This window comes from Camelus ferus, chromosome 11, assembly GCF_009834535.1.
Source record: "Camelus ferus isolate YT-003-E chromosome 11, BCGSAC_Cfer_1.0, whole genome shotgun sequence".
NCBI classification, from domain to species: Eukaryota; Metazoa; Chordata; class Mammalia; order Artiodactyla; family Camelidae; genus Camelus; species Camelus ferus.
The window spans coordinates 72,666,398-72,691,170 of NC_045706.1; the positions used below are offsets into that span (position 1 = coordinate 72,666,398).

At 40.4% G+C, this 24,773-nt stretch overlaps 1 protein-coding gene and 1 pseudogene across 1 annotated transcript in view; both read right to left on the minus strand.

Moving 5' to 3' along the window:
* Positions 1-24,773, minus strand: part of LOC102510773 (formin-2) — a 286,001-nt gene that overhangs the window by 184,656 nt on the left and 76,572 nt on the right. Inside the window, 2 exon segments of the mRNA XM_032491868.1 lie at positions 14,804-14,859; positions 22,679-22,826. Coding sequence (XP_032347759.1) covers positions 14,804-14,859; positions 22,679-22,826 — 204 coding nt within the window.
* Positions 3,213-3,310, minus strand: LOC116667413 (annotated as a pseudogene).

Consider the following 24,773-nt stretch of genomic DNA (forward strand, 5'->3'; position numbering starts at 1 on the left):
TGGAAAAGGTACATACAGAGAAGACAGAAAGGGGCATTTACTATAAACGAAGTACAAACGAAGCTATGGGTGTATTTGTTTGAAGTCTCCAGAGGTAGGTTTTTTTCCCATGGGAGGAGGAACGGCATAAGCTTAACAAGTCTTACTCCCAACCCCGTTCCCTCTTCCCTAAAACTCTGCATTTTCCTACATTTCACCTGCTGAAGATCAGTTCTGCTGCCCACTGAGAGCTAAAGAGAAGCTGTACCTTCAGACACGGCCCTTCCAGGAGGGACTTACTTCCCTGTAATCAAAGAACAGCAGGTAGCTCTTACTGTGCAAGGAAGCTGAAAAGGCAACTCATTTACTTTTCAACTAATCAAGGAATTTAACAGGCAAAATACTGAGGCACTTGTCATTTATATGAAAATGTAGGTATCCACATATATATTTAAAAAAATCTAAGTCTCTATTTTTCACCAGTGTCTACACATAAGACTAAAGTGTCACTACGCATACTTTGGGGAACCAGGACATACAGTCTCTAAATAGCCTGCAGGAAAAGGAGTAACTTTAATAAACAATCCCTAATGTCCTGAGAGTTAACTCCACTCTCCAATTACAACGCTACAAGCAATCAGAAGGCAAAAACCTAGCTCCCAAATTCATCCAGGAAGTACAAATATTCACTACTTCTTCCTTAACTTGGGTTAGTAAAGAATATAGAGTGTTTTCATTTTTCCAGAATAGTCTTAAAAGCGACCATTAAGCATTAATAAGTATTTTCTGAGCTGTCCTGGAATGTAAACAGTGCTCCCGTTTTCCCATTTATAGGACCATATACAAAGATTACTTGAGGAAACACATGCAAGCAAAGTCTAGCAAAGCTTTCCAAAACTCAATTTTTAGAAAATTATTTTTATAGAGGTATAGTAAAAATACATTATTATATAAGTTTCAGGTGGACAACATAGTGATTCACAATTTTTAAAGGTTATATTCCACTTATAGCTCTTCTAAAATATTAACTGTACTCCGTGTTGTACTGTATCTCCCTGTAGTTCATTTATTTTATACGTAGTAGCTTGCATCTCTTAATCCCCTACAACTATTTTCCCCCTCTCCATCTCCCTCTTCCCACTGATAACCACTAGTTTGCTCTCTATATCTGTGATTCTGCTGCTTTTCATTATATTTGCAGGTCTGATTTATTTTTTTAGATTCCAAATATAAGTGGTATCATACAGTATTTGTCTTTGTCTGACTAATTTGAATAAGCATAATAACCCCCAGGTCCAACCACACTGCTGCAAATGGCAGAATTTCATTCTCTTTTTATAGCTGATCTAATATTCAATATATTGTGTGTATGTTTGTGTGTGTGTGTGTGTGTACATATATATATCATATATAGATGCTGAATTTTATCAAAAGCTTTTTCTGCATTTATTGAAATGATCATATAGCTTTTATTCTTCAGCTTGTTAATGTGGTGTATCACATCGATTGATTTGCAGTTACTGAACCATCCTTGCATTCCTAGGATAAATCCTGCTTGATCATAGTTGATGATCCTTTAAGTGTATTGTTGGATTCACTCTGCTATTTTGTTGAGGATTTTTACATCAGTGTTCATTAGTGATATTGGCCTGTAATTTTCTTTTTGTGTGATTATCTTTGTCTGGTTTTGGTTTCAGGGTGATGCTGGTCTCATGGAATGGGGTTGAAAGCATTCTTCCTCTGCAATTTTTTCAAAACAGTTTGAGAAGGATGAGTGTTAACTCTTCTCTGAGTGTTTGGTAGAATTCACTTTTGAAGCCATTTCGTCCTGGACTTTTGTATGTTGGGAGTTGTTTTTTTTATTACTGACTCAATTTCATTGCTGGTAACTGGTCCTGTTCATATTTTCTATTTCTTCCTGGTTCTGTCTTAAGAGATGGCACATTTCTAGGAATTTGTTCATTTCTTCTAGGTTGTCCATTTCATTGGCATGTATTGGTTTGTAGTAATCTCATGATCCTTTGTATTTCTGTGGTGTCAGTTGTAACTCCTCCCTTCTCATGTCTGATTTTATTGATTTGGGCCCTTCTCTTTTCCTTGGTGAATATGGCTATGGCTTTATCAATTTTGTTCATCTTTTCAAAAACCAGCTCTTAGTTTCATTGATCTTTTCCATTATTTTTTAAGTCTCTATTTCATCTCTTTCTGCTCTGATCTTTATGATTTCTTTCCTTGTACTAACTTCGGGTTTTGTTTGTTATTCTTTTTGTAATCCTGTAGGTATAAGGTTAGGTTGTTTATCTGAGATTTTGCTTGTTTCTTGGGGTAAGCTTTTATTTCCATAAACTTCCCCCTTACAACTGCCTTTGCTGTAACCCATAGGTTTGGGATCATTGCATTTTCCTTTTCATTTGTTTCCAGGTATTTTTCGACTTCCTCTCAGAGTTTCAGAGAGGTATTGGTTGTTCAGTAGCATATTGTTTGGCCTCCACATATTTGTGTTTTTTGTAGTTTTCCTTGTACTTGATTTCTAGTCTTGTAGCATTGTGGTCAGAAAAGATACTTGATGTGATTTCATTTTTCTTAAATTTACTCAGTCTTGCTTTATGGCCTAGCATGTGATCTATCCTGGAGAATGTTCCATGTCCACTTGAAAAGAAGGTATTCTGCTCCTTTGGGATGAAAACACTCTTTTCCATCCCCCTCACTTTCAGTCTGTGTGTCCTTAGATCTAAAATGAGTCTTTTGTAGGCAGCATGTATATGGGTCTTGTTTTTGTATCCATTCAGTCATTCTATATGTTTTGATTGGAGCATGCAACCCATTTATATTTAAATTAATTATTGATATGTATGTTCTTAATGTCATTTTGTTAACTGTTTTGGGGTTGTTTTTGTGGGTCTTTTTTGTTCTTTTTCCTTCTTTTGTTTGCTTCTCTTGTGATTTGATGACTATCTTTAACGTCGTTTGGATACCTTTTTCTTTTTTATGTATCTATTATGCATTTTTAGATTGTGGTTACTACGAGGTTTTTTTAATGTGTCAATTTCTGGTGTACAGGATAACATCCCAGTCATGCATATATATATATATATATATATTTGTTTTCATATTCTTTTTCATTAAAGGTTATTACAAGATATTGAATATAGTTCCCTGTGCTATACAGAAGAAGTATGTCCTTTTAATCTATTTTTATATACAGTGGTTAACATTTGCAAATATCAAATTCCAAAAATATGGAACACTTCACAAATCTGCGTGTCATCCTTGTGCAGGGGCCATGCTAATCTCTATCATTCCAATTTTAGTATCTACATGCTGCCAAAGTGAGCACCTGTGAGGTTTTTATATAGCACCCAATATATATATGTGATTGTTATAAGTTTGCTGACCTCTTAATTTCAAATGCATTTTGAAAATCCTGCATTTGTATTCTCCTCCCCTCATGATTATTGTTTTTGACATAACATTTTACATCTAATTATTATGCGTTTCCCTTAACTCACTTATTGTGGATATAGATGATTTTACTACTTTCCTCTTTTAACTGTCCTACTAGCTTTCTGTGTGGGTGATTTCTTACCTTTACTGTATGTTTGCCTTTATTGATGAGCTTTTTCATTTTGTGATTTTTATGTTTCTCATTGTGTCCTTTTCTTTTTTGCATACAGCAGTTCCTTTAACATGTCTTGTAAAAATGGTTTGGTGGTTCTGGACTCTTAGCTTTTGCTAGTCTGTGATGCTTTTCATCTCTTCATCAAATCTGAAGGAAAACCGAGCTGGGCAGTGTATTCTTGGTTGTAGGTTTTTTTCCCTTTTATCCATTTAAATATGTCATGCCACTCCCTTCTGGCCTGCAGAGTTTGTGCTGAAAAGTCAACTGATAGCCTTTTGGGAGTTCCCTTGTTTGTTATTTGTTACTTTTCCCTTGCTGCTTTTAATATTCTCCCTTTGTCTTTAATTTTTGTCATTAACTTAATTACAGTGTGTCTTGGTGTGCTCCTTTTTGGGTTAATCATGTATGGGACTCTCTGTGCTTCCTGGACTTGGCTGACTGTTTCCTTTCCCAGGTGAGGGAAGTTTTCAGCTAGTATGTCTTCAAATATGTTCTCAGACCCTTTCTCTCTCCCTTCTCCTTCTGGTACCCCTATAATGTGAATGTCAGTGTGCTTGATGCTGCCCTAGAGGTCTCCTAAACTGTCGTCATTTCTTTTCACTCTTCTCTCTTCAGTTAAGCATCAGTGATCTCTTCTGTCTTCTAGCTCACTGATCCCTTCCTCTGTATCATTCAGTCTATTGTTGATTCCTTCTAGTGTATTTCTCACTTCAGTTATCATATTCTTCCTCTGTTTGATTATTCTTTATATTTTCTAAATCTTTGTAAAAAATCTCCTAACTTCTTGTTCTGTGAGTCCATTCTCCTCCTGAGTTTTTGGTCATCTTTACAATCATCACTCTGTACTCTTTCTTGGGTAAACTGTCTTATCTCCACTTCACTTTGCTCTTCTGGGGTTTTATCTTGTTACTTTGTCTGGAACATGTTCCCCTGCTGCCTCATTTTGCCTAACTTGCTGTTTTTATTTTTATGTGTCTGTTATGTTAGCTGCATTTCTGGACCCTGCAGAGGTGTCCCTCTGCAGGAGACTTCTTATGTGTCCCAGCAGCACACTCCCCTCTTGTCACCCAAGCTCTATGCTCTATGTTCCCCCTATGAGGGCTGCATGGATCATTCTGTTGTGGTGGGCTGGCTTTGTGGGTAGGCTTTGTTGGCTCTGGGTCCATTTGCATGCCAGGTCCTGCTGCTGGCCACTAGTTGGCATAACTAAGTCACAGGAGAGCTGACTGCAGAACCGCAGGGGACCCTGGGGCGAGTGCTGGCTCACTGGTGAGCAGAGTCAGGGTCCAGGTGGCCCCAGGGTTGCAGTCCACTCACTGGTGGGTGGCCAGATCTTGGGGCAAGTACCAGGCTACTGGTAGGCATAGCCAGATTTTGGGGTCTGGTTGTAGGGATCCCAGAGCACATGTTGGATCACTGGTGGGTGGGGCTGGTTCCTGACAAAGTTTTCTGTGGGTCCCAGGTTGTCCTGAAGCTTGTATTGGCCTGCTAGTGGGTGGGCCAGTCCACAGACTGCAGTGCTGCAGTGTTCTTATGGATGGTGTCTGCCCGCTGGTTGGTGGAACTGGGTCCTGGGCCCTCTGGTGGGCAGGCAGGGCTGTGTCCAGAGGCAGCTGTGGGCTCAGGCAGACTTAAGGCAGGCTGTCTGCTGCTGAGTGGGACTATGTCCCTGCCCAGTTAGTTGCTTGGCCTGAGGCTTCCCAACACTGGCACCAAAATGCCGCTGGCCAGCACCAGTGTCCATGTGGTAGAATGAGCCCTTCAAAACAGCTGCCACCAGTGTGTATGTCACCAGGGTGAGCTGCAGTTGCCTCCGGCCTCTGTGACTAACTCTCCAAGATCAACAGGTAAGTCTGACAGAGGCTCCAATCAAATTACTGCTTCTGTTCTGGGTCTCGGAGCATATGAGATTTGTGTGCACTCTTTATCAGTGGAGTCCCAGCTGGCCTTCAAAGCCAAATGCTCTAGGGGCTCATCATTCTGGTGTAGGACTCCTGGGCTAGGAGCACAACATAGGGCTCAGACCCCTTACTCCTTTGGGAGAAACCTGTGCAATTTAATTATTCTCCAGTTTGTGGGCTGCCCACTTGTGTATATGGCATTTGACAGCAACACAAGTCCACCCCTCCTATCCAGCTCACTGTGGCTCCTTCTTTATGTCTTTAGTTGAAGGAGATCTTTTCTGGTAGGTTACAGTCTTTTTCATTGACGGCTGTTCTGCAAATAGTTGTGATTTTGGTGTGCCAATGAGAGGAGTGAGCTCAGGACCTTTCTACTCCACCATCCCTTGGGCATTCTCTCCCAGACTTAATTCTTAAATGTTATTACCTTGGCCAGCTGTTTTTCGTCATAGATTTGAATATAATGAAAAGCAGTATAAAAATTAAAAGACATGAAGAAAAAGAGAAGGAAAAGGAAGAGAAGAAGGAGAGATTGATCCTAAATCAGGTTCTATTAAAAATTAAAATAAAATTTTTAAAAGTGAAAAAGTGATATTTGCAATTTTGTACAGAATCTATATAATGGATGCATCCTTACAAATGGAGGAAAGATAACAAATCTATTTTAGTCAACACAGTGTTTTATTTTATATATCACCAATTTTGAGATTTTTAAAAATATTAGTCCAAATCTGTAAATCATTATAACTGGTAGATCTGCCATCCATTTTGGCTGAACAACTGTATACAATAAGTCAGCCAAAATTCTTTCACTTCTGTATAATCTTATATGTGGGTAGTGTTGGTTATTTCTTATAAATTATTTGATTACTTGAATATCACAAAATACAAGTTGCCATCAAAAAATAATACATTCAACAAAGTATTTTCAAAATAAAGTTTATCTGGTTCCCAGAAAAAGAAACATTACTATAATATTAAGGCTAAAAGTGTCGAAAAGAAAGCCAAGATACATTTATGGAAAGCTTCTGCTGAAAATTAATTTGTTCATCTTTGAAACTTTACTTATTTACTATGTAATTCATTTTCTTTAATATTCAGATCTTCAAGTTCTGCTAAATTCTAAGGCCATGTCACTGGCAAGTTAGGATAACTCTAGACGTCTGTAAAATATGAATTTTACTCTTCATAGAAGCATATAAACTCTCTGTTTCTCATGCTCTAAATTCTAAAACAGTCTAAGGTTTTGGAGAAAACCAATGAGATTCCAGATTTACAATAAGCCAAAACATGCTGTAATTCTACAGGAAAAGAAACCCAGATTATGCACAGAAATAAAGTACAATCAATCTCAACTTTGAAAAGGAATATCAAGAAAGCAGGGAGTATCAGAACATACGGTAACTGGTAAATAACATACCCGGGGTGCCTTAAATGAGAACATATTATGGAAAAGGGTTTCTCACAGAGCATTAAAACAGCATCTCTGGAATCCTTACAGTGGAAATGACGAACTATTGAAATTATAACATTTTTGAATTAGAATGGAAATGACAAATCTCTTCCAATCCCTTCACTGCCTAGATGAGAAATGTGAGGTGGAGAGGAGAGGGGTAAGTCAGAAATCATAACTGGCTGGGTAACTTTGAACATCTATGGCAGTAGTTGATAATTTGATTGATGGGAAGGTTAAAGTCACCATCATTAGTGAATGACCAGAGTGGAGGTAATAAACAGCATGTTTAGGAAAGGAGTTAGAAAACAATGGAAATAAACAGCCTTTTTGGTTCCCTCATATCTTCTGAATTTTCTCTCCCATGACCTGAGCTGTGGCAAAGTCCTGAACTATACTCTAAAGCAAAACATTCCTTCACTGTCCCAATTAACTGCAAGGAAGAAGAACAGTCTGTCACAGTTTCCCTTCATTGATGACCCACGCATAAACAACGCAGCTTAGAGTCTCACCCCCTAACCACCCCCCTGCGTCAATACCCAACTAGCCCCCAATGTCATTAAAGTTCCAAACAAAGCTCACAGAAAATCAAATGGAATGGCTTGGGAATGTTACCCCGAGGGGCAGAGCTATACCTTCTGACTCTGCTGCCACTCGGCTGGAACTGCTGTCCTGGTGACCCTAATGTTCTCACTGCCAACACTACAGCTCCAATGTAGCCTGTATAAAGACTATGAAATGATTTCTCATGCCTTCCTTCTTAAAAATCCTCTCCTCGATTGGCCTGTATAATTTTACACTCTCTCGTCTCCATTTGCTTTCCTCTTCCCTCTTTTGAATTTTTTTTTTTTTTTTTTTTTTTTTTTTTTGGAGTAGAATACCAAACCTGAGTAATTCCCAAGACTCTGTCCTTGGCCCACAATCCTCTCTCTCTGTGCTAGGGGAGCTCAACAATTTTTTCATCTTAAATCTCTCAGCTCTGTCCTGCTGATTTGCAAGTTTTTCCCTCTCAACAATATTTCACATTCATTTTGTGATTGTATAGCTTTTTTTAATTTTATCTTTTATCAAGGAATAATTGACGTATAATATTTCTACTTGACATATAATATTTCTATTTGATTACCTAACTTTTCCCTTATATTTAAAATGCATCTCATCCTGTAAACAAGTATCACCTCTCTGCCTTGCAGTTTACCTAGGCTTGGTAGTAGCTTTGATTCATTTTTTGAATTAATTAGTTTTCAAACTTGATGTGCAGCAGAATCCCCTGGAGGGTCTGCTGACACACAGACCGCCAGGCCCCACCCCCAGAGTCTCCAGTTCAGGAGGCCTGGGGCAGGGCCTGAGAATTTGCATTTCTAACCAGTTTCCAGATGATGCTGACACTTCCTCCAGGGACCACACTTTGAGAACCACAGCCTAAATTTATACCCTAGATATGGTCACCTGGTTACCAAAGCCATTATTTCAACCTTTGGCTGCTAATTTTCCTTTATCATATCAGCTCTTTAGTTCAGAATCTCCCCACTTCATAACTGCGAGTTTTAGAGCTGGTCCTCCTGATTTGCTCTAGCCCCCCTCTTCCTATCAAAACGACATTCTCTCATCAGGTCCTTAAACATGGGTTTATCATGGTACGTCCTTGCTCAAAAACTCATGGCTCTTATGCTGAGCATAAGACATTTTAAATTCTCTACCTGGCTCATAAGGTCTTTAATAGCCTGTGAAATGTGGATACCCTAATTACCTCCCCTGCCTACTGCACTGGCTACTGCGAGGCTTAAATGAGATACAGGCAGTTCTCCTTATGCAGTTACGTTCTATGAAGTCACCGTGAACGATGAATTAGTGAGCACTGGAAACAGAGACCGCTTCCCACGAGCCTCCAGCCACATTTTCTTCAACTGATCAGCACATAACCTTGTTTTATGTGTGTTTCAGTTTCAAGTTACCTTATTTATTATAATAAATATATTTAAATTATATTAAATACATAAATTAAATTTAAGACACACATTTTCTCTGTAAGGCACATCGCAGCCTTCCTGCACCTAGGACACTAAACAGCACTGCAGCCCTATGCTTGCAGGCATTTTAAACAGCAAAGTCATCAGCAGAAAGCACAAAAAGGTGAAAAACGTGGCAGAAAAGACACTATTTACAGAATAAGCTGAAACAAGAAGGCAGAGTTGCCTCGCTCCAGCTTGGCTGGGGAAGGTGCACGCCAGGTGACTCCAGTTTTTCGCCACTTTGCACATGTCTGCAAATGAAGTAAAGGGCCTGTAAGCAGTGGTTTCAGGGCTGTAAATAACTTCTAGCTAGTTGTCAGACTTGCAAATACAGAATCTCTAAATGATGAGGATCAACTGCACTAAGAAGGCAACTTTGGAAGCCAGAGTACTGCTCAGACATGACAATAATAATGACAAAATATCGGCTTACATTCTGAGCGCCTACCATGTGCCAGGAGCTCTTCTAAGCCCTTCATGAAAATTAGTGCATTTAAACCTCACAAAAACCTATGAGACAGGAGTTATTATTGGCCCCATTTTGTAGATAAGGAAATTAAGGCATAGAGAATAAAAAGCATGGCTGAGGTTCCCCAGTTAACAGTGGTATAACTGGGATTTGTGCCCAGACACACTGGTTCCAAACCCAATCCTCAATCACTATGGTGTGAATATAAGCAAAATTTCCACCACTTCCCAGGGCGCACCTCTGCTTGAGTCAGTGTGGTCTCCCGTATGTTTATTCGTTCGTCACTTTCTGATCTGCCCAGAAATGTCAGGCGCTGTATTAGATACTGGAGGGGCAAACAGAACATGGGTAGTCATAGCTTTAAGGAGCCCTATTACCTCTGAGACACGCATAACACACCAATTATGAGAAGGTAAGGGAAGTGCAGGGATCTCAGAAGGGGCATCAAAAAGGAGTCTCTAGATTGAGGCCTCTCCAGGGAAGTGTCTAGGAGGGAGTGAAGTGTGACATGAGTTTAGATTAAGAAACAGGAATTCATTGGATTAAAAAAGGCAGTAGGAGTGCAGAAGAAAAAAAATGTAAAAGGCAGACATGAAGGATGCTAAAGCTTTCAGAAAACTAGCGTGCCTTTTCAAGGCTGGAGCAAACCGAACAGGTAGGACATAGTGGGGGATGAGGCTAACGGCAGAGGATGGCAAGGAAAAGCCTTGCACGTCAAACTCGGGAGTCTGACTCTTCTTTGAAACCCTATGAGTAGTCATCGAGTGGGTCTGAGCAGACATCAGACACGAGTAAATCTGGAGTTTAGGAAGACAGTTCTGGAGGACTGTGGGGGAAAGATCAGGAGGGGCTTGGACTGGAAGTGAAGAGATCTGCTGGGAGACGGCTGCGGTGACCCACCAGGGCTGGGGCTGGGCTGCAGTGGGGCGGTGGGGCGGGCAGAAGCACCAGAGGCGGGCCGAGAAGCTGGAGGAATGGAGTGAGCGGCCTCTCCGATCCCCAGGACCCTTGCATCTGTCAGTGTCCTCCCCGCCTCAACGCCACGTTCATGTCTACTTCTGTACCTTCACTCTCTTCTCCATCTGCACACTCTCTCTTCTTCCCTCCCCCAGTCCAGAAGTGATCACTTTGAGGACTTGATCTAAGTTGCACCTTTCCTAAGAAGCTGTCCTTAATTACAATTTCTCAACAACGTTCCCATTTTTTAAAATTCTGTAGTGCAACATACACTAAATACTTTGACAAAGTCACATTACATCTTGCAGATCATTTCATGTACACGGAAGAGCCCAGGACCTTACAGTTCTTTGTGTTTCCTTCACTACCTACTACAAATATCTTGCACATAGTGCATCAACAGGCGTCCGATAAAGTTCAGTAAAAGATAAACACCCTTTATAAGCCAAGAACCTTTATCGGCTCAGTTACCCATTTAGATCAGCTGCCTGAACTATTTGCCTTTCTTCCCAGGTCATTGCCAGTGTTGCCCAGCATGAAGGAATTCCACACCCTCTAAGGCTCTGTAGAGCAAATACGTAACTTCATTTCACTGTAAGCCCTATGGCCCCAGAGAAAAGTGGAAACAGTGAGTGAGCTCTAATGCTTTTTTCAAATTCTCATCTCAAATTGTAACTGCTTTCCAGATGCCTACTGCTTTTCATTCTTAAAACTGACAGAATAGTTTCTCTTATTTCCTTTTTTCTAAAACTAAAATGTCTAATTTTTTTTCCTCTTATCTAGAGTTTCCATAAAATAAAATTGTACGTTCCAGAAAAATCCTATCTTCCCCTTAACACATTTCGTTGAACATTTTGCCAAAGTGTTACCCATTTTCAAAACTGGTGCCTCCACAAAGGTATCCTTGTGTCTCTGCCCTCCCCAGCCACACCTCAGCCCTCCCCAGACTCACTGAGTCAAAGTGCTTATCAAGCACCTAAGAATGAGCAGAGTCTGAGGTAAACTTCAAGGAAGATTAACCCATGTTTTTGGATCTCAAACATGTCTTTGCCTAGCTTCTTGAACCCCTCTATTTCTTACTCTGGTCTATATTTTAGCTGTGTACTTGTCTTGTGAATTGTGGTTTTGTGGGTTTATAATTAACATGTGAATGCAGGTCACTTTTTGCCTTAGAGTTTAGAAGGAACTTACGTTAAACAACGTTTTTTTCCCCACCTTTTGATATATCTAATACATTCTAATACAATTCAAGTGACTTGTTTTCATGTCTCCATTTCTATTTCTTCAGAATTACATTCCCCACACCTTTCTTTTGATTTGAACAATTCTTTTTTTACTCTTTGAACTTGTCTCTGCCAAGACACATGTGAGCAAACCCTCAAATACCACTGACCAGGCTGCTCCTCATTATTCACATGCATTTCCTTGATTTGTTCTTAATAAAGATGTTTCTGAAGCTGATAATACATTGTACTGACAGGTCACTGTATACAGAGCACTACAGGAGACTCTTTAAAAGGAGAACCAATAGAAAAGAATATTCAATCCCTCAATTAAGTCTGCAACCCAGTTAGGCATTGAGAGGTTAAGAGGATCCAGGAGGACTGATCAGAGCAGGATCCCAGGGGAAGAGTTTTAAGCCAATTTCAAAGGAGGTTAAAACTGGACTGAAATAAGATTTTGCCACTTCCCTCAAATCAGAAGCATCTTTCTAACATTTGAGAATGTATTTGCATATAAACTGTACAACATATGGGATAAGAGGATGCTGATTTTGTTTAATTTCTTATCATTATCCAGCACTTTGTAATAGATGTGGCTATTCATAATTAATAAATATCTTAATGTGTGGGTAGACTCAACTTTCAATTGCTTGCTGTTACCAAGTTCTTCCCCCAAAACTAGAGTTTTTAAAGATCAAATTTTATTCTATTTACCTTTCAACTAGTCCATTTACATTAGAAAGACGTTAAGAGTTTTAGGAAAATACTTCAAAGCACACATTTTATATATAATTTCAAAAGTAAAAATAAGTTGAAAACTGGTGGTAACCAGTTTTGCTACCATATATAAATCTTTAATGTAGGTGCAAATGTTTCTAGAGAATGTAATTGACATTTGGCTACAATATTTATATACTGTAAAAATGTAAAAGGATTTCAGTTTATAAATAGTATTTCAAATGCCAAAGAATAAAAAAAAAAGAATTGAAAGTCCTTTTTCAGTTTCATGAAATAACTCTATAGACAGAGCAGATTTTCAGAGCATATTATTTGAAATTAAAATAATCAGTAAGTGAGGTCTAAAGAAAGTAGTTTTATTTTAAAACTTCCTAATTCCATAGGAGCCTTTGATGATTTTGGCACGAGATGGTATGAAATATCCACAGGGCTATTCACTCACAGGGTTTAATTTTTATCACAGAGGAGGCAACGTAAGGTATAAAGTCAAACAGACCTATGTTCACATCCTGGCTCTTACCCCTTATCACCTTTTTGACCTTAAGCAAGTTACCTACTATAAACATCATTTTCTTATCATTAAATATGAATTATAATAATTACTTAAAAGATTATTATAAGAGTTGCATAATACAGTAAAAGAACAGGTGCACAGTAAATTGGTAATTAATTCTGGTTTCCTGAACCCCTTTATGCCCAGTTATTTAGCCTTTTATGACACAGATGCACATCATCTAAGGAAAGAATCAGTCCCTAAGTAAACATATGACAAAGAGTTAATGACTCCAAGAGCAAGTGATGTCATTACTGAGTGCTTGACCTCAATTACTTCCAAATATTGTCACCTCCCAATTAGTGTATTACATTTCCTAGCTTCTAGACACTTCACTGGCAGCAAGGAAATGAGAAGGTGTGAAATTTTAATCAATGTATTTCATCTTTGAGATGCCAGGCTGTTTTTAAATCACCCAGTTCATCAGATTTTCTGCTTACTATTGGTTCACAGCTTAAGGAAAACAGAAAATCACTATAATTTTATACACATGCATATCTACCTTGAATTATTACAGCTGGAGTCTTAATATTTAGAGCAAGGTTGTATGTGTTTTATCATTGTTGGTTGTGTAGGACACTTTTTGTCCAGGTTTTCTTTGGCATTATCATATATAACAGGGAAGTCAGTAATACATGCCCGGGAGATGAGAACTAGAAAAATCTAATACATCATCTCAGGTCACAACTCAGTCGTGCCAAAAATGAAAAGCGCTGCAGAAATAATGAAAAGGTCATTTAAGGGCCCTGTTTGTTGTAATTATATCTCACTTTGTTTCTCTTGACCTCTTTTTATTTTCCTTCATCATATTCACTGTCAGCTAATCATTGCACAGTAATCAACATTCAGCTGGGTCCACCACGCCCCTCCAAGTCCCCTCGCCTGATGTGGGTTTCTGCTCTAAAAAAAAGAAGCTGGGAAAACCTGTCCTACGACATTACCCTTAAGAGAATCTTTACTCTTATGATAATGACCAATCTAGACATACTTCTGAAAAGCACGGGAGTGGATTTATGAAATGAAGTTCTCAATCGTTATAGTCTTATTTTTCCTCCAGGAGGAGCAAACTTTCATGTGTGACGCAGGGCTGCTTCACTTAGAGGGAACTCATTTTACACTTGGAAAAATTCTCAAAAATCATCAAATTCTCTGATTTTACAGAGATGAACACTATGCCCCAAAATGGCCTGAGTATGTTGTCACAAACTAACCAGAAACAGACCTGAGCCTGGAACCCAGGAATAAACTGTCTCATTTTCTACTTAGACCACACTCCAGAAAACATTCTTCTTATTGGCAATTTCTAATACTAAATTATTTTAAAAAGTATAGTGGGAGAATATGTAAATAAATTTAAAAAATGGTTTTATACCCAAAAGAGCAATTGCTAAACACAATTACTCTTCCCAATAAGTGTTTCCTATTATGGCAGGAGGTGCATATTTGTGCAGGGAAAGAAGTCATAAAACTTGGCTTCCTTATTAACAGAATAAAAAAGTTTTTGTGCAAATTAAACTAATGCTTTATCCAACCAAAGCAACTGAAGAATATTATTTGATTTTAGGAAAGCTCTAACACATTAAAAACTTCTCATCCACATGACTGTTAGCTCAACCAGGCGCATTTCCCTGCGCAGAGCGGCCGCTTCGGGCTCAGCTCCTTGGCTGGACACACAATGACACAGAATCTGAGACACCTGTATTCAGTTCCAGCTCAAGGCTGACTTTCTTGGCAAAGTCTGAATGGAAGAAAGCACCCCCTTCCACCTGCCTGATTCCCGTGCAGGCTGAGAAACAGGGCAGCCGAGCGAGTGGGCAGATGGGAAGAGAAATCAGTTTGTCACAATTTTTAGACAAATAAGAGAGAAAGGGATCCGACATCCTAGTCAAATCTTCTTACCTCCTGAACAGCATCTGAACATTTTTTCGGAGTTTCTAAAACAGCAGATTGAGATTCTGGGTTGAAAAGGAAGAAGACAGTCAATATATTAAAGAGCAAATTTTCCCATTTCTTTGATCAGAAAACAAAACTAACTAAAATATATCTTTAATCATAAGTATCAAACATATCCAGGTTACCTTTCAGTTATATCTTTATGTCATAAGGACATGACTACTTTTCAGTATATTTAACACACAAAATGACTAACACTCATGTCATTAGTTATTTTCAAAGTCAGATTAGCCCTATGCTCGTCTTTACATGTCAATCATGGTTATTTTCCTCAATTGCTAGTTTCTATTTGTGCCAGGAAGTACCTGCAAAGACATTCAACTTTTTATATTAGTCCCTTAAGTCTGCACAATGATAGAAGCCAACTCACCAGTCCTGAAGAATGGAATGTCGAATGTCTTATCTGACTATTTGACAATCTACCTTCCACTTTAATGAGAGGTAAGGAGCACTCACAAGAGGCACTGAGTAATAAGGGATTTTGCTCCTTCGTGTCTGTCATGTGAGAATCTATGGGACTGCAGATTCTTTCACGCCGGAAAACCTAAGGGACACCCAAGTCTATGTTTTGTTTTGGTTTTTAAACTCGGGGATACTTTCTTCTAAGTGAAGCCTGCATGGTAGTTTGCAAACAAAAACATAACAGAGCCTCCAGGAATCCCCAGGGCTGCGTGGACCGGAGTCTGAAAATGACTCATCGTGTCCAAGCTGGGCATCTGCAGTGAGAGACCCGAGGCCCCGCACAGGCAGCTGGTGGCCACGTGAAGACTACAGTCTGTCTCCTGACTGTCACGTCTGCGCACCCCTGACTGGCACGCAGACCAGACACCTGACAAGACACAGCAGTCACTCTTGGGGACCCTTTAGACATTTCCAGTTTGGTAGCATTTTAGTTGGTGTATGTGACAATGCTATAGAAAAAATACAAGGCATTTATTATTTAAATCATACAGCATAGTGTTAAACTTCGCGGTAAGTTTTCACTTCGCTTGGATTAAAGCGCCGTCCCCACGCGGGCCCGCGGGCCTTCTTTCAGCCACCCGCCCCCCCCCCCCCGACCTCTCTGCCCGCCTCCGCTCCAGCCGCACGGCCTTCCTGCTGCCTTCGGGCGGGCGCACCAGGCACGCCCCGCACCGGCTCTCTGCGGCGGGGGCGTCTGCACACCCCGCTCCCTGCCCTCTTCCTTCTGAGCTCGCGCAGGCCTTCTGGGCCCGCCATTCAGCAGCAGCAGCCCCGCCCGCTCCCCGGTCTCCCCATTCCCTGGTGATTCCTTCACAGTGTGGCTCCTCAAATGAAATACTACACGATTCACTTGTTTGCTGATATATTTATCAAACTCTATGAAGACAAAGATTTTGTAGATTTTTTTCCCCTTATTGAACCCCCAGCATCCAAAATAGTGCCTGGTAAACAGCAGATGTTTAAAGTATCTGTTGAGTACTTGTAAGAGGGGATGAAAGGAGAGATCAAAAGAATGAGCCAACCGTGGAAGTGGGAGCCACCAGGGAGAGAGGGAGCTGAGCAGGGAGGGAGGGGCAGGGATCAGACAGAAGGCACAGGCACCACCTGAGCTCCGAGTGTCTCCTTCAGAACAAAAATCACCGAGAAGACCAGGAAGCAGTCACTCACCAACAGGCGTCACTGTGGCACAGAATTAGCAAGTGGCCTTAAAATACAAGCCCTTCCCCGGACAAACGCTGTTTCACTGAGTTAAGCAAAAGGGCTTCTTCCCTCTTACACTGACAAACCTCTACTCCGAACTTAACGCCTGAGTTAGCCAATTTGGAAGAAAGATCGTTAACAGCAGGGCTAGAAGAGTTAATATTGAATCCTGTCTAGACTCGAACATTTTTGTTTTCTGCTGTTTTTAGTCACCTCCAAATCCTCCCGAGAACAAGAGACTTGAGTAAAGGCCCTGGGGCTTTGCACTGAAGAGAAAGTGTCCCTTCCTCCTCTCTGTGTGGCTAGTGCAGGAGGAGCCCACAGGGTCCCCTGGTGGAACACTAGCCGCCCAGACAGCAGAAGTGCACACAGCAATTCCTGGCTTTCCCTCTGTTGTCCTAGACCTGGGGACCTGCCCCCAAAAGTGAACTCCTGGGCTCTGATGGTGAACAAGAATGTGTACAGCTCGCCAGAACAATGAACTAGAAAGATTTATCAGCCAATATTTTGAACACCTACATCTAAACAGTGGATTTCCCTCTAAATCAATGTGACCTGAATTGAATTGACTTTCCCATCCCCTCTCTTTCACTATACTTCTTATTTCCTTGAATCAGTGTGTTACATCTAGGAGAATCTTATACATGAAAATATTCTCTTCAAAATCAGAAGCTGAAGTATAGGAGTTCTAGAGGGTCAAGATTTTAAGGTGAAAGAAATGCACAGAATAACTACTACAAAGTAAGGGGGGATTAATGAGAATAGAGAAGAAAGAAAAGTGAATGTTAAGGAGAAAGAAGATAGTAGAAAGTAAAAGGAAGAAAAGGAAGGGAAAGAGAAATAGTAAAGGTAAGATTGAGAAATTGCAAAACGTGGAACAAGCATGCTGGGGACCGATGACCAGGAAGCTGGCTTGAGTAACAGCTCAGGTCTAGAGTCGGTGGGCAAGAGTGCGTGAGAAACCCGCTCAGCCCTACAGCACCCTCAAGATGCTCGCCTCTCGTGCAAACTCCCACGTTCTCCTCTCCCAGGGCCCGGTAGCACTTTCGGGAACTGCCTTCTACTACGGAGCTGGCAGCCGGGCCCCATTCATCAACTAGGATGATGGCTTTTAAAGAGTAACTGGTGAGGTTACAAGGGGACATCTGCCAACTCCACTTTCCCTTCTTAAGAATCAGGAAACAAGCCTGGTTTGAACAAACATTACTGTGACGCAAAGTAGAAGAAAGAGCATCTCTAACAAAACTTTAAATGTTCCATTTTTTTTCTTTAAAGTTCCCTCACAAAAGTGTCTGGGCTCCCCACAACTCCAAATATGTTTCAGAGATGATCTCTTCATCACCACAAATAAGCCTACGACTTACAAGACAAAATATACCTGGATGAGTCTCACATTTGTAAGAGGACAGCAAGAAACATGAGTAGGATATGCCACTCTGCTATGAATGGTAAATAAATCAAATCACCCCTTTAACATATACAGTTATGCCTCCTGAAAATGAATTAAGCAGCCTCTAATAAGTTTTACATTTTAAGGAAATATGCACTTACACAAAATTATTAAACTACAGTTTCTTTAATGGTATACATCAATTTGATCCAAATCTACTCAATTTAATTGAAAGAGAATTCATTACATTTCATTTCAATAGCATGACTTATGACTAGCGGCCTAATAAACGGTAGAGGTCTCTAATCCTGGTGTACCACGTCCTTCCACAAGTGCAGATGCGGTAAATATGTAATTTTCCTAAAAGGGGCCAACCCTGTATTCTGCTTATTGGATTATTTAATAGTGTGGATCCACTGCTCATTGCCAGCAAAGGATATCAGCACATGAGCTTTTGCTTCATATATAAGGGAGAAATGGGGGCTGATTTTTTGAAAAATTGAACATGGAGAGCCATTTATAGGAGACACGACTGATCCTGTTCTACATTTTATCCCTTGACCATGTAGCAAGTTGAGAGATGAATGCTATCAAGCATGCCCTTGGCCCCTTACAGAATTTCTGCATCACCTCCACTGAACACGTGTTAGAGCATTAGGACTGAAGGTGGAGATGAGGTGATGCTGTATTTGCATTACATCCCACAGAGTCTCTTTTGGATACAGGAGGCCAAAAAAGTTGTGCCTCTGAGACTACTGCTTTGAATCTCACGGACCCAGGGCACGATATAGAATTGTTCCCACCTCCCTTTCTACTTTCAACCTGAGGGATAAATTTGCAACTACCTTTAAAAACTGCTAGTCCTTCTGAAATACATTCTGCTTCATTTTGTTGTTCCATCCTAAATTCCTTTCATTTTAATCTATTTTCCTTTCCAGCCCTTTTGGACACCTTATATATTCATAAGTTGCTCAAACCTTTTTTTGGAGCCAGAGTAGGTTACAATTCTTTCAGCCAGCATGTAAACACAATTTTTAGGATTTCTACACAAAAAGTTTGTCATGTTTCTACTCTCCTTCCATATATTCCTCCAGGATTTTCTGTGCCCCAGTAGCCTTTCTAAAATCAGCCCTCTGTTCACTCTCTTGATCACTCACATTATTAAAGATAAGGGCCTTGATTTTCCAAAGATGCACCCAGAATGATCCAGTCTCTGTTCACACCCAGACATCTTGATCCTGTTCTCCATGAATTCAAAAACTAAAGTTAATTATCTGCTTGTGTAAATCTACTGAGTAACTTTTGAAACTTGGTACTGAGCCCCTAAAATGGTCCATGGGATGTTTCAGCACACACACAAAACTCCATCAAATACTTGCATTTATGTGCTGAGTAGATATTTTATTTATTTACGTCTTTTTCAACATCAGATCTTCATTTATTTACTCAAATATTTAAGTATATACTATATGTCTAAAGGTCTTAAAATGTTGGGAGTCTACACAAGAGACAGATATGTATAAAAAGATAAATTACATACCTAAATAATTCGAATGATAGAAATATAAATAAAATGCCATGGGACTCCAGAAGAAAGAACCACCAGGGCAGGGAGGTGGGTTGAATCAAAAACGTTAAGGAAAATGAAGAGAGTGAAGATGAAGAGAAAAGATAATTGAAAAAGTTTTCTTCTTATTAATTTCTCTGCCATGAACTTTTGGAGCACGTTGCTTCCTAACTTCCTTATTAGTTCCTCCTAACTCGCCTTGTCCTTCCAGGAGGCATTCTACATACCTCACAAGGTCACTATTGACACCTTAGGTTCCTCTGTGGGGACAACAGGAAACATGTTGTAGGGAGCAGAGTGGGAGTGGAAGATCCCCAGGAGTCTGCAGCCCTTGTGCAGCTCACTGGTGGGAAGGACACAGAGGCTTCACCTCCGCCTATGCAATCAGAGTCATTTAACAGAGGGTCAGTCTCTTCATCAATATAATTGAGGTGGAGAAAAAGCCATTTCAAAAAATGCATCATGGAAAAATGAAAGAGAGGCCCATGAGAAAGGCAGAAAAGGCAGCGCCATGAATCTGAATTAGCTGGACATGTGAATTAGAAATCAGTATTAAGAAGAGTCGGAGGACAAAAAAAAAAAAAAGGCAAAGAAAAACCAAGGTGTCAATTTTCTAAGATGGAGCCACAGGTCTTTCTTTCTCAAGAAGAAAAAAAGTCATTGAGCCCTTTTACTTTAAATTAAAACTGAAAGGGGCCACACGTTGCAAATAGTGATTTTAGCCATGATGTCACTGCACAATAATATGCAAGTTTACCACTATTCATAATTATGTTGTCAGTTTGCAATTCATACCCCCTTTTTTTTTTTAAAGCAGTAGACTCTATGCAAGGTTTTCACCATATTATCGACATTCTCATTCTTACTACTGACTGCTTGCCTAGGACAGGGAGGGTGGTGAGGCCCCAGAATGAGAATGCCCTATGGAATCACAGCAGGAAAAGCTTAGACAGGGCCACTGGACCATTTGGACAAAACAGCTGTTGGGCTGCTGGGTTTATAACAGATCAACTTGGAGAAAAACAAGTCACTACATTAAACTATTTTCTACTTACCTCCATCATCCTCTTCAAGAATGCATATTTTAAAAGGAGACAAGTCATTATATTAAAAAATTGCTGCGCTGGCATTTTGCAAGCTATGTCAAATAATGAAGGAAAAACTAGGTACAAACTTCCTGGCATCAATTTCAACTATTGTCTTTTACCAAACTAAAATTCAGATTATCACTAATTAACTTTCCATCTAATGTTCCTCCAGTATACAACAAAATCAATAATAAAAAATGTTTCATAACTTTTTAAAACTGCCCTAAAATTTTAAAGGATAGTATAAATGTTTCAGTTAGAAAAGTTAAGAAAGGTAGACACACTAGGGAAGAAAAAAATGAAAATATCTCCGTAATCAATGATGTAAAACATAAGATATGAACAACTGTTAAAAAAACTCTCAATGAAATTGATCAATTTTACTGTATCTACACCTGGCTATTTCCAAACCAGTAAGTAATTTTTAACATAAACAAATAAAATAGTGTATTTAATGGGATCAATACCTTTAGTTATATGGTTTTCCTTTTAAAACTAAATATGGTTTTATGTACTTGATTTTTTTTTCAGGTGTCATTATGGTCAGAACCCCCTCAGCCCTGAAGATCTCTGCATTAAGGAACCCTACCTTGGCCTTCGATCAACTGTACTCTGTACCACAAGAAACTCAGAGCTCTACATGGAACAACGTTTCTACATTGCATCTCTCATTTGTTGCTCATTTCAGGGGGTACAGTCCACCAAGAAAACTCTAAGCAGTGTTTCTAAAGCACTGGATGTTAAAAGAGGAACATGTAGGGTTGGGGGTGGGCCCCCTTTTAGTGCCTCAGTGCAAAGAAGAAAGAGGCAAACACATCGCTCCAGGACTGGGATAAAAACAGGAGGTTATGAGCACTAGGCTCCCTCTGCAGACCTTCGGGCAGGAGCCTAGAATAAAGTCACTGACGCTGTGGGTCACTGTGGGTTTTAAAGGGAGCTCATGAGGAAGATAATGACTGCGTTCTAAATGCTAATTCTGTGCTTTAACATATAATTCTCACGATATCCCAGTGCAGGAGATGTTATTCTTATCACCATTTTATAGGGGGAGAAATTGAGTACAGTGGTTTGGAAACTTGCCCAAGGTTTCAAGCTGGTAAGCGGCAGACCCCAAGCTCTGTACTCATACGCTGCACCCTTTATTACAAGTCCAAATCAAGCTTCTGCCCACTATCTTTCTCTCAATAAGGAAATTGGGGGGGGGGGGATCAAAGTTCTTAACTCCAGCACCGATGCTACCACTTAGGAAAACTTGGTGAGGGAGAGATTTCTGAATAGTGATAATGCTCTGCTACTATTTACTCATCACTTATGGGTCAGATGTCAATATTCCTGATCAGTCCACCAAAAACCAGCTGGGAATTCATTATGCCAAAATGAAAGAAGAAAGAAGGAATAAAGTATCCACACTCCATAAAAACAGTGTTACAAAAATGTGATACTTAATTCAATACAATCAAGTGCTTTACTAGTTTCAGGCTCCATATAAAGGCTGATGTTAATCTCATGTAATCTTCAAAGTACTTAAAAAATAACACAAAATACTTTAGGACAACACAATGTACAAAGAGGGAAAAACAACCAAAAATTTTTTTAGAGAAATAACTATTACACCTGAGCACTGTACAATTTTTAAGATTCCTTAAAATTTAGATTTAGTAGAATGTGTATCTCTATCTTGCCTGTCTCGGTCATCCCTGAAGGCAAAGGAAATATGAAGAAAAGCATAAAGAAAGCAACACGGGAAGAGACAGTGGGAAGAGGCGGCCACCACCTTCGAAGCCAATAGACAGAACTTCCCTTCCAAGCTCTCAGCCCATGCGGGGTGTGCAGCCTCTCCTCGCGTGGCGGCCACAGCTGGACCCTGAAGCGGTGGTTCTCAGACTAAGAATACACAGCAGTCACCGGAAAGGCCAGTGTCCCATTCCCCAAAAGTCTAACTCAGCAGCCTTGAAGATGGAGCATAATAAATTTCAATTTAACAACCTTCCTAGTGATTTTGCTTGAGTTAATCTAAGAAATACTTAGAAGAGAAACCCAGGCTCGCTACCCAGTAAGCACCACACAGACACCTGCTGTGACCTTCAGAGCATTCACTCCTCCTGGGAGCCTACCTGCGTCAGCATCCTTGGGCCTGTGTTCTTCATCAGGAGGTTTAGATGGTGGCCAACCAGATGGGACTCGCCTGGGAAACTGCCCGTCTATATAATCCAGTGAGTGTGTGGGTTGACTAACCGCAGCCCAGGTGTAAAGTTGATCTTGCTGCATTTCAAAACAAAACAAAACAAAAATTTTAAGCTATTTGAATTCAGTCACGAAAATGCGCATCTTCTTGATTGATACATTGCAACATCATTTCCATCGCAAATATACATGTGTGGTGGGCATCTATCTCTCTGTATACAACATTAATCAGCATTTTATGCTATTCAGGGTAGATTCATAACAAACATTCTTTCACACAGTCATTTCATTTTCATAACCATATGTATCTCAACTTCTTTTTTATGGTAAAATTTAAGTCTCTTTCTTTAGGGGTAAGAGGGGATTATAAAGTCAGAAAATCTGCTCAATCCCAGAGCTCTCTGACCAGGCATCTTCAATACCCTGGACTTTGATGTCCCTTTGAAATCTATTTAAAAACTTGTGGCAAAGTCAGTGGACAGGCTATGCTGGGCACCACAGGACAATAATGGCTTCCTTGCCTTCAACAACAAAAAGCCCGGGAAACTGATTCATCCTGAGTCCAGGTTGGGAACTGTGTGGGAGAGAAACTGTGAAAAAATTAATGACCCTGCCAAGAAGAAAAGAACTGGACCGGAATCTGGCAAAGAAAGCTCTTCCCGGCTGCAGACCAGCAGAATCTGGACAGAATGAGAAGCAGGTTCATAACTACACCTCGTGCCAGGAAGCAGAGTGGAAATCTCAGAGGAGGCCACTCCGAGACCTTACAAACAGCTCGGGAAAGTGCTCATTCGGACTTCACTGCTTTAGGACCCATGCACCCAGTTACACATGCGCTCGGTTCTCTGCGTGACATTTTCCTTACTTATAGGTATACCTCCCGAAACCTCTGATCAACTTAAAGCAGAGCAGAGAGAGTAACAGAGGAGCAGAAACAAAAACAAAAGACTTACTGTAACCACCCTGCTGCAGCTGTAAAGTGACCTGAGTTAACCAATGGACAGGCATTGCTATCTCTGTAATTTGTTTAACAAATTAATTTTAAAAATTCATCAAATATTCTTCAGCATTAACAGTCGAATACAATGTATAGATCGGTTAGTTTAAGCTTTACTTTTAGGGACAGTCACTGCCCCAGACTGAGAACTCAGTTTCCCAGGTCAGCTAGCATTGAACCAGAAAGGCCCCATTTCAGACCTGGACAAGCATTTCGGACTCTCAGCATCTCTTTCAAGTATTTGTATCCTGATTGACGCCAGAAGCTTTGCTATTTGGCATACTGAATATCAGAAATTGCTTTTCATTGGCAAAATAGGTGGTTTAATTGACATGATATTAGAAATGAGCTTTCATTGGTAAAACTAAAGGAATTCAATGAATGTGGACCAGCAAAAACATCAGAGAATATCCTCATTCTTACAAGAACAAGGTAAGACTTGGGCGAGGGGCGATGTCACGGCAGGATGCCCGATGGCGCTGCATCGAGCCGCTGGTTTAGGAAATGTCTCCTAGGCTGCTGGCAGCCGTTAGGCACAGAATCCCCCCTTCTTCTCATCTGCATCATGTGAACCTTTCATGGAAGGAGTTGTCAAAAGTGCCAGGGTAGCAAGCTGTACCTTCCCTGAAAAGGGGACTCTCACTGAGAGCTTCAGCACCGCCATAATAAAGCCACTCAGCCTCTGACGTCATTTGCTCCGCATGAAAGAGCAGCCAAGGCGATAAATGGTTTCACTCAGGATTTCGTCATTCACCAAACAGAAGGTTTGCTCAAAGCACTCTCTACAACCTGACGGAAACCAAAAGGAACGGCGGCCAGCGCTCCAGGCCTGCAGTCACAGCCCAGGACTGGGATGCGCTTCAGTGCTGTCACGGAAACCTCAAATCCTCCCCCTCATCCTGTGGCTCCACTGGCAGAGAAAAAGTAAAACACAAATGTCTTTCATGTCTCTCTAACATCCACAGAATCCAGTGTCCACTCTTCAACTTGTCCTTTAAGTGTTTCTATGTTCCTCCCGTTCAGCCTCC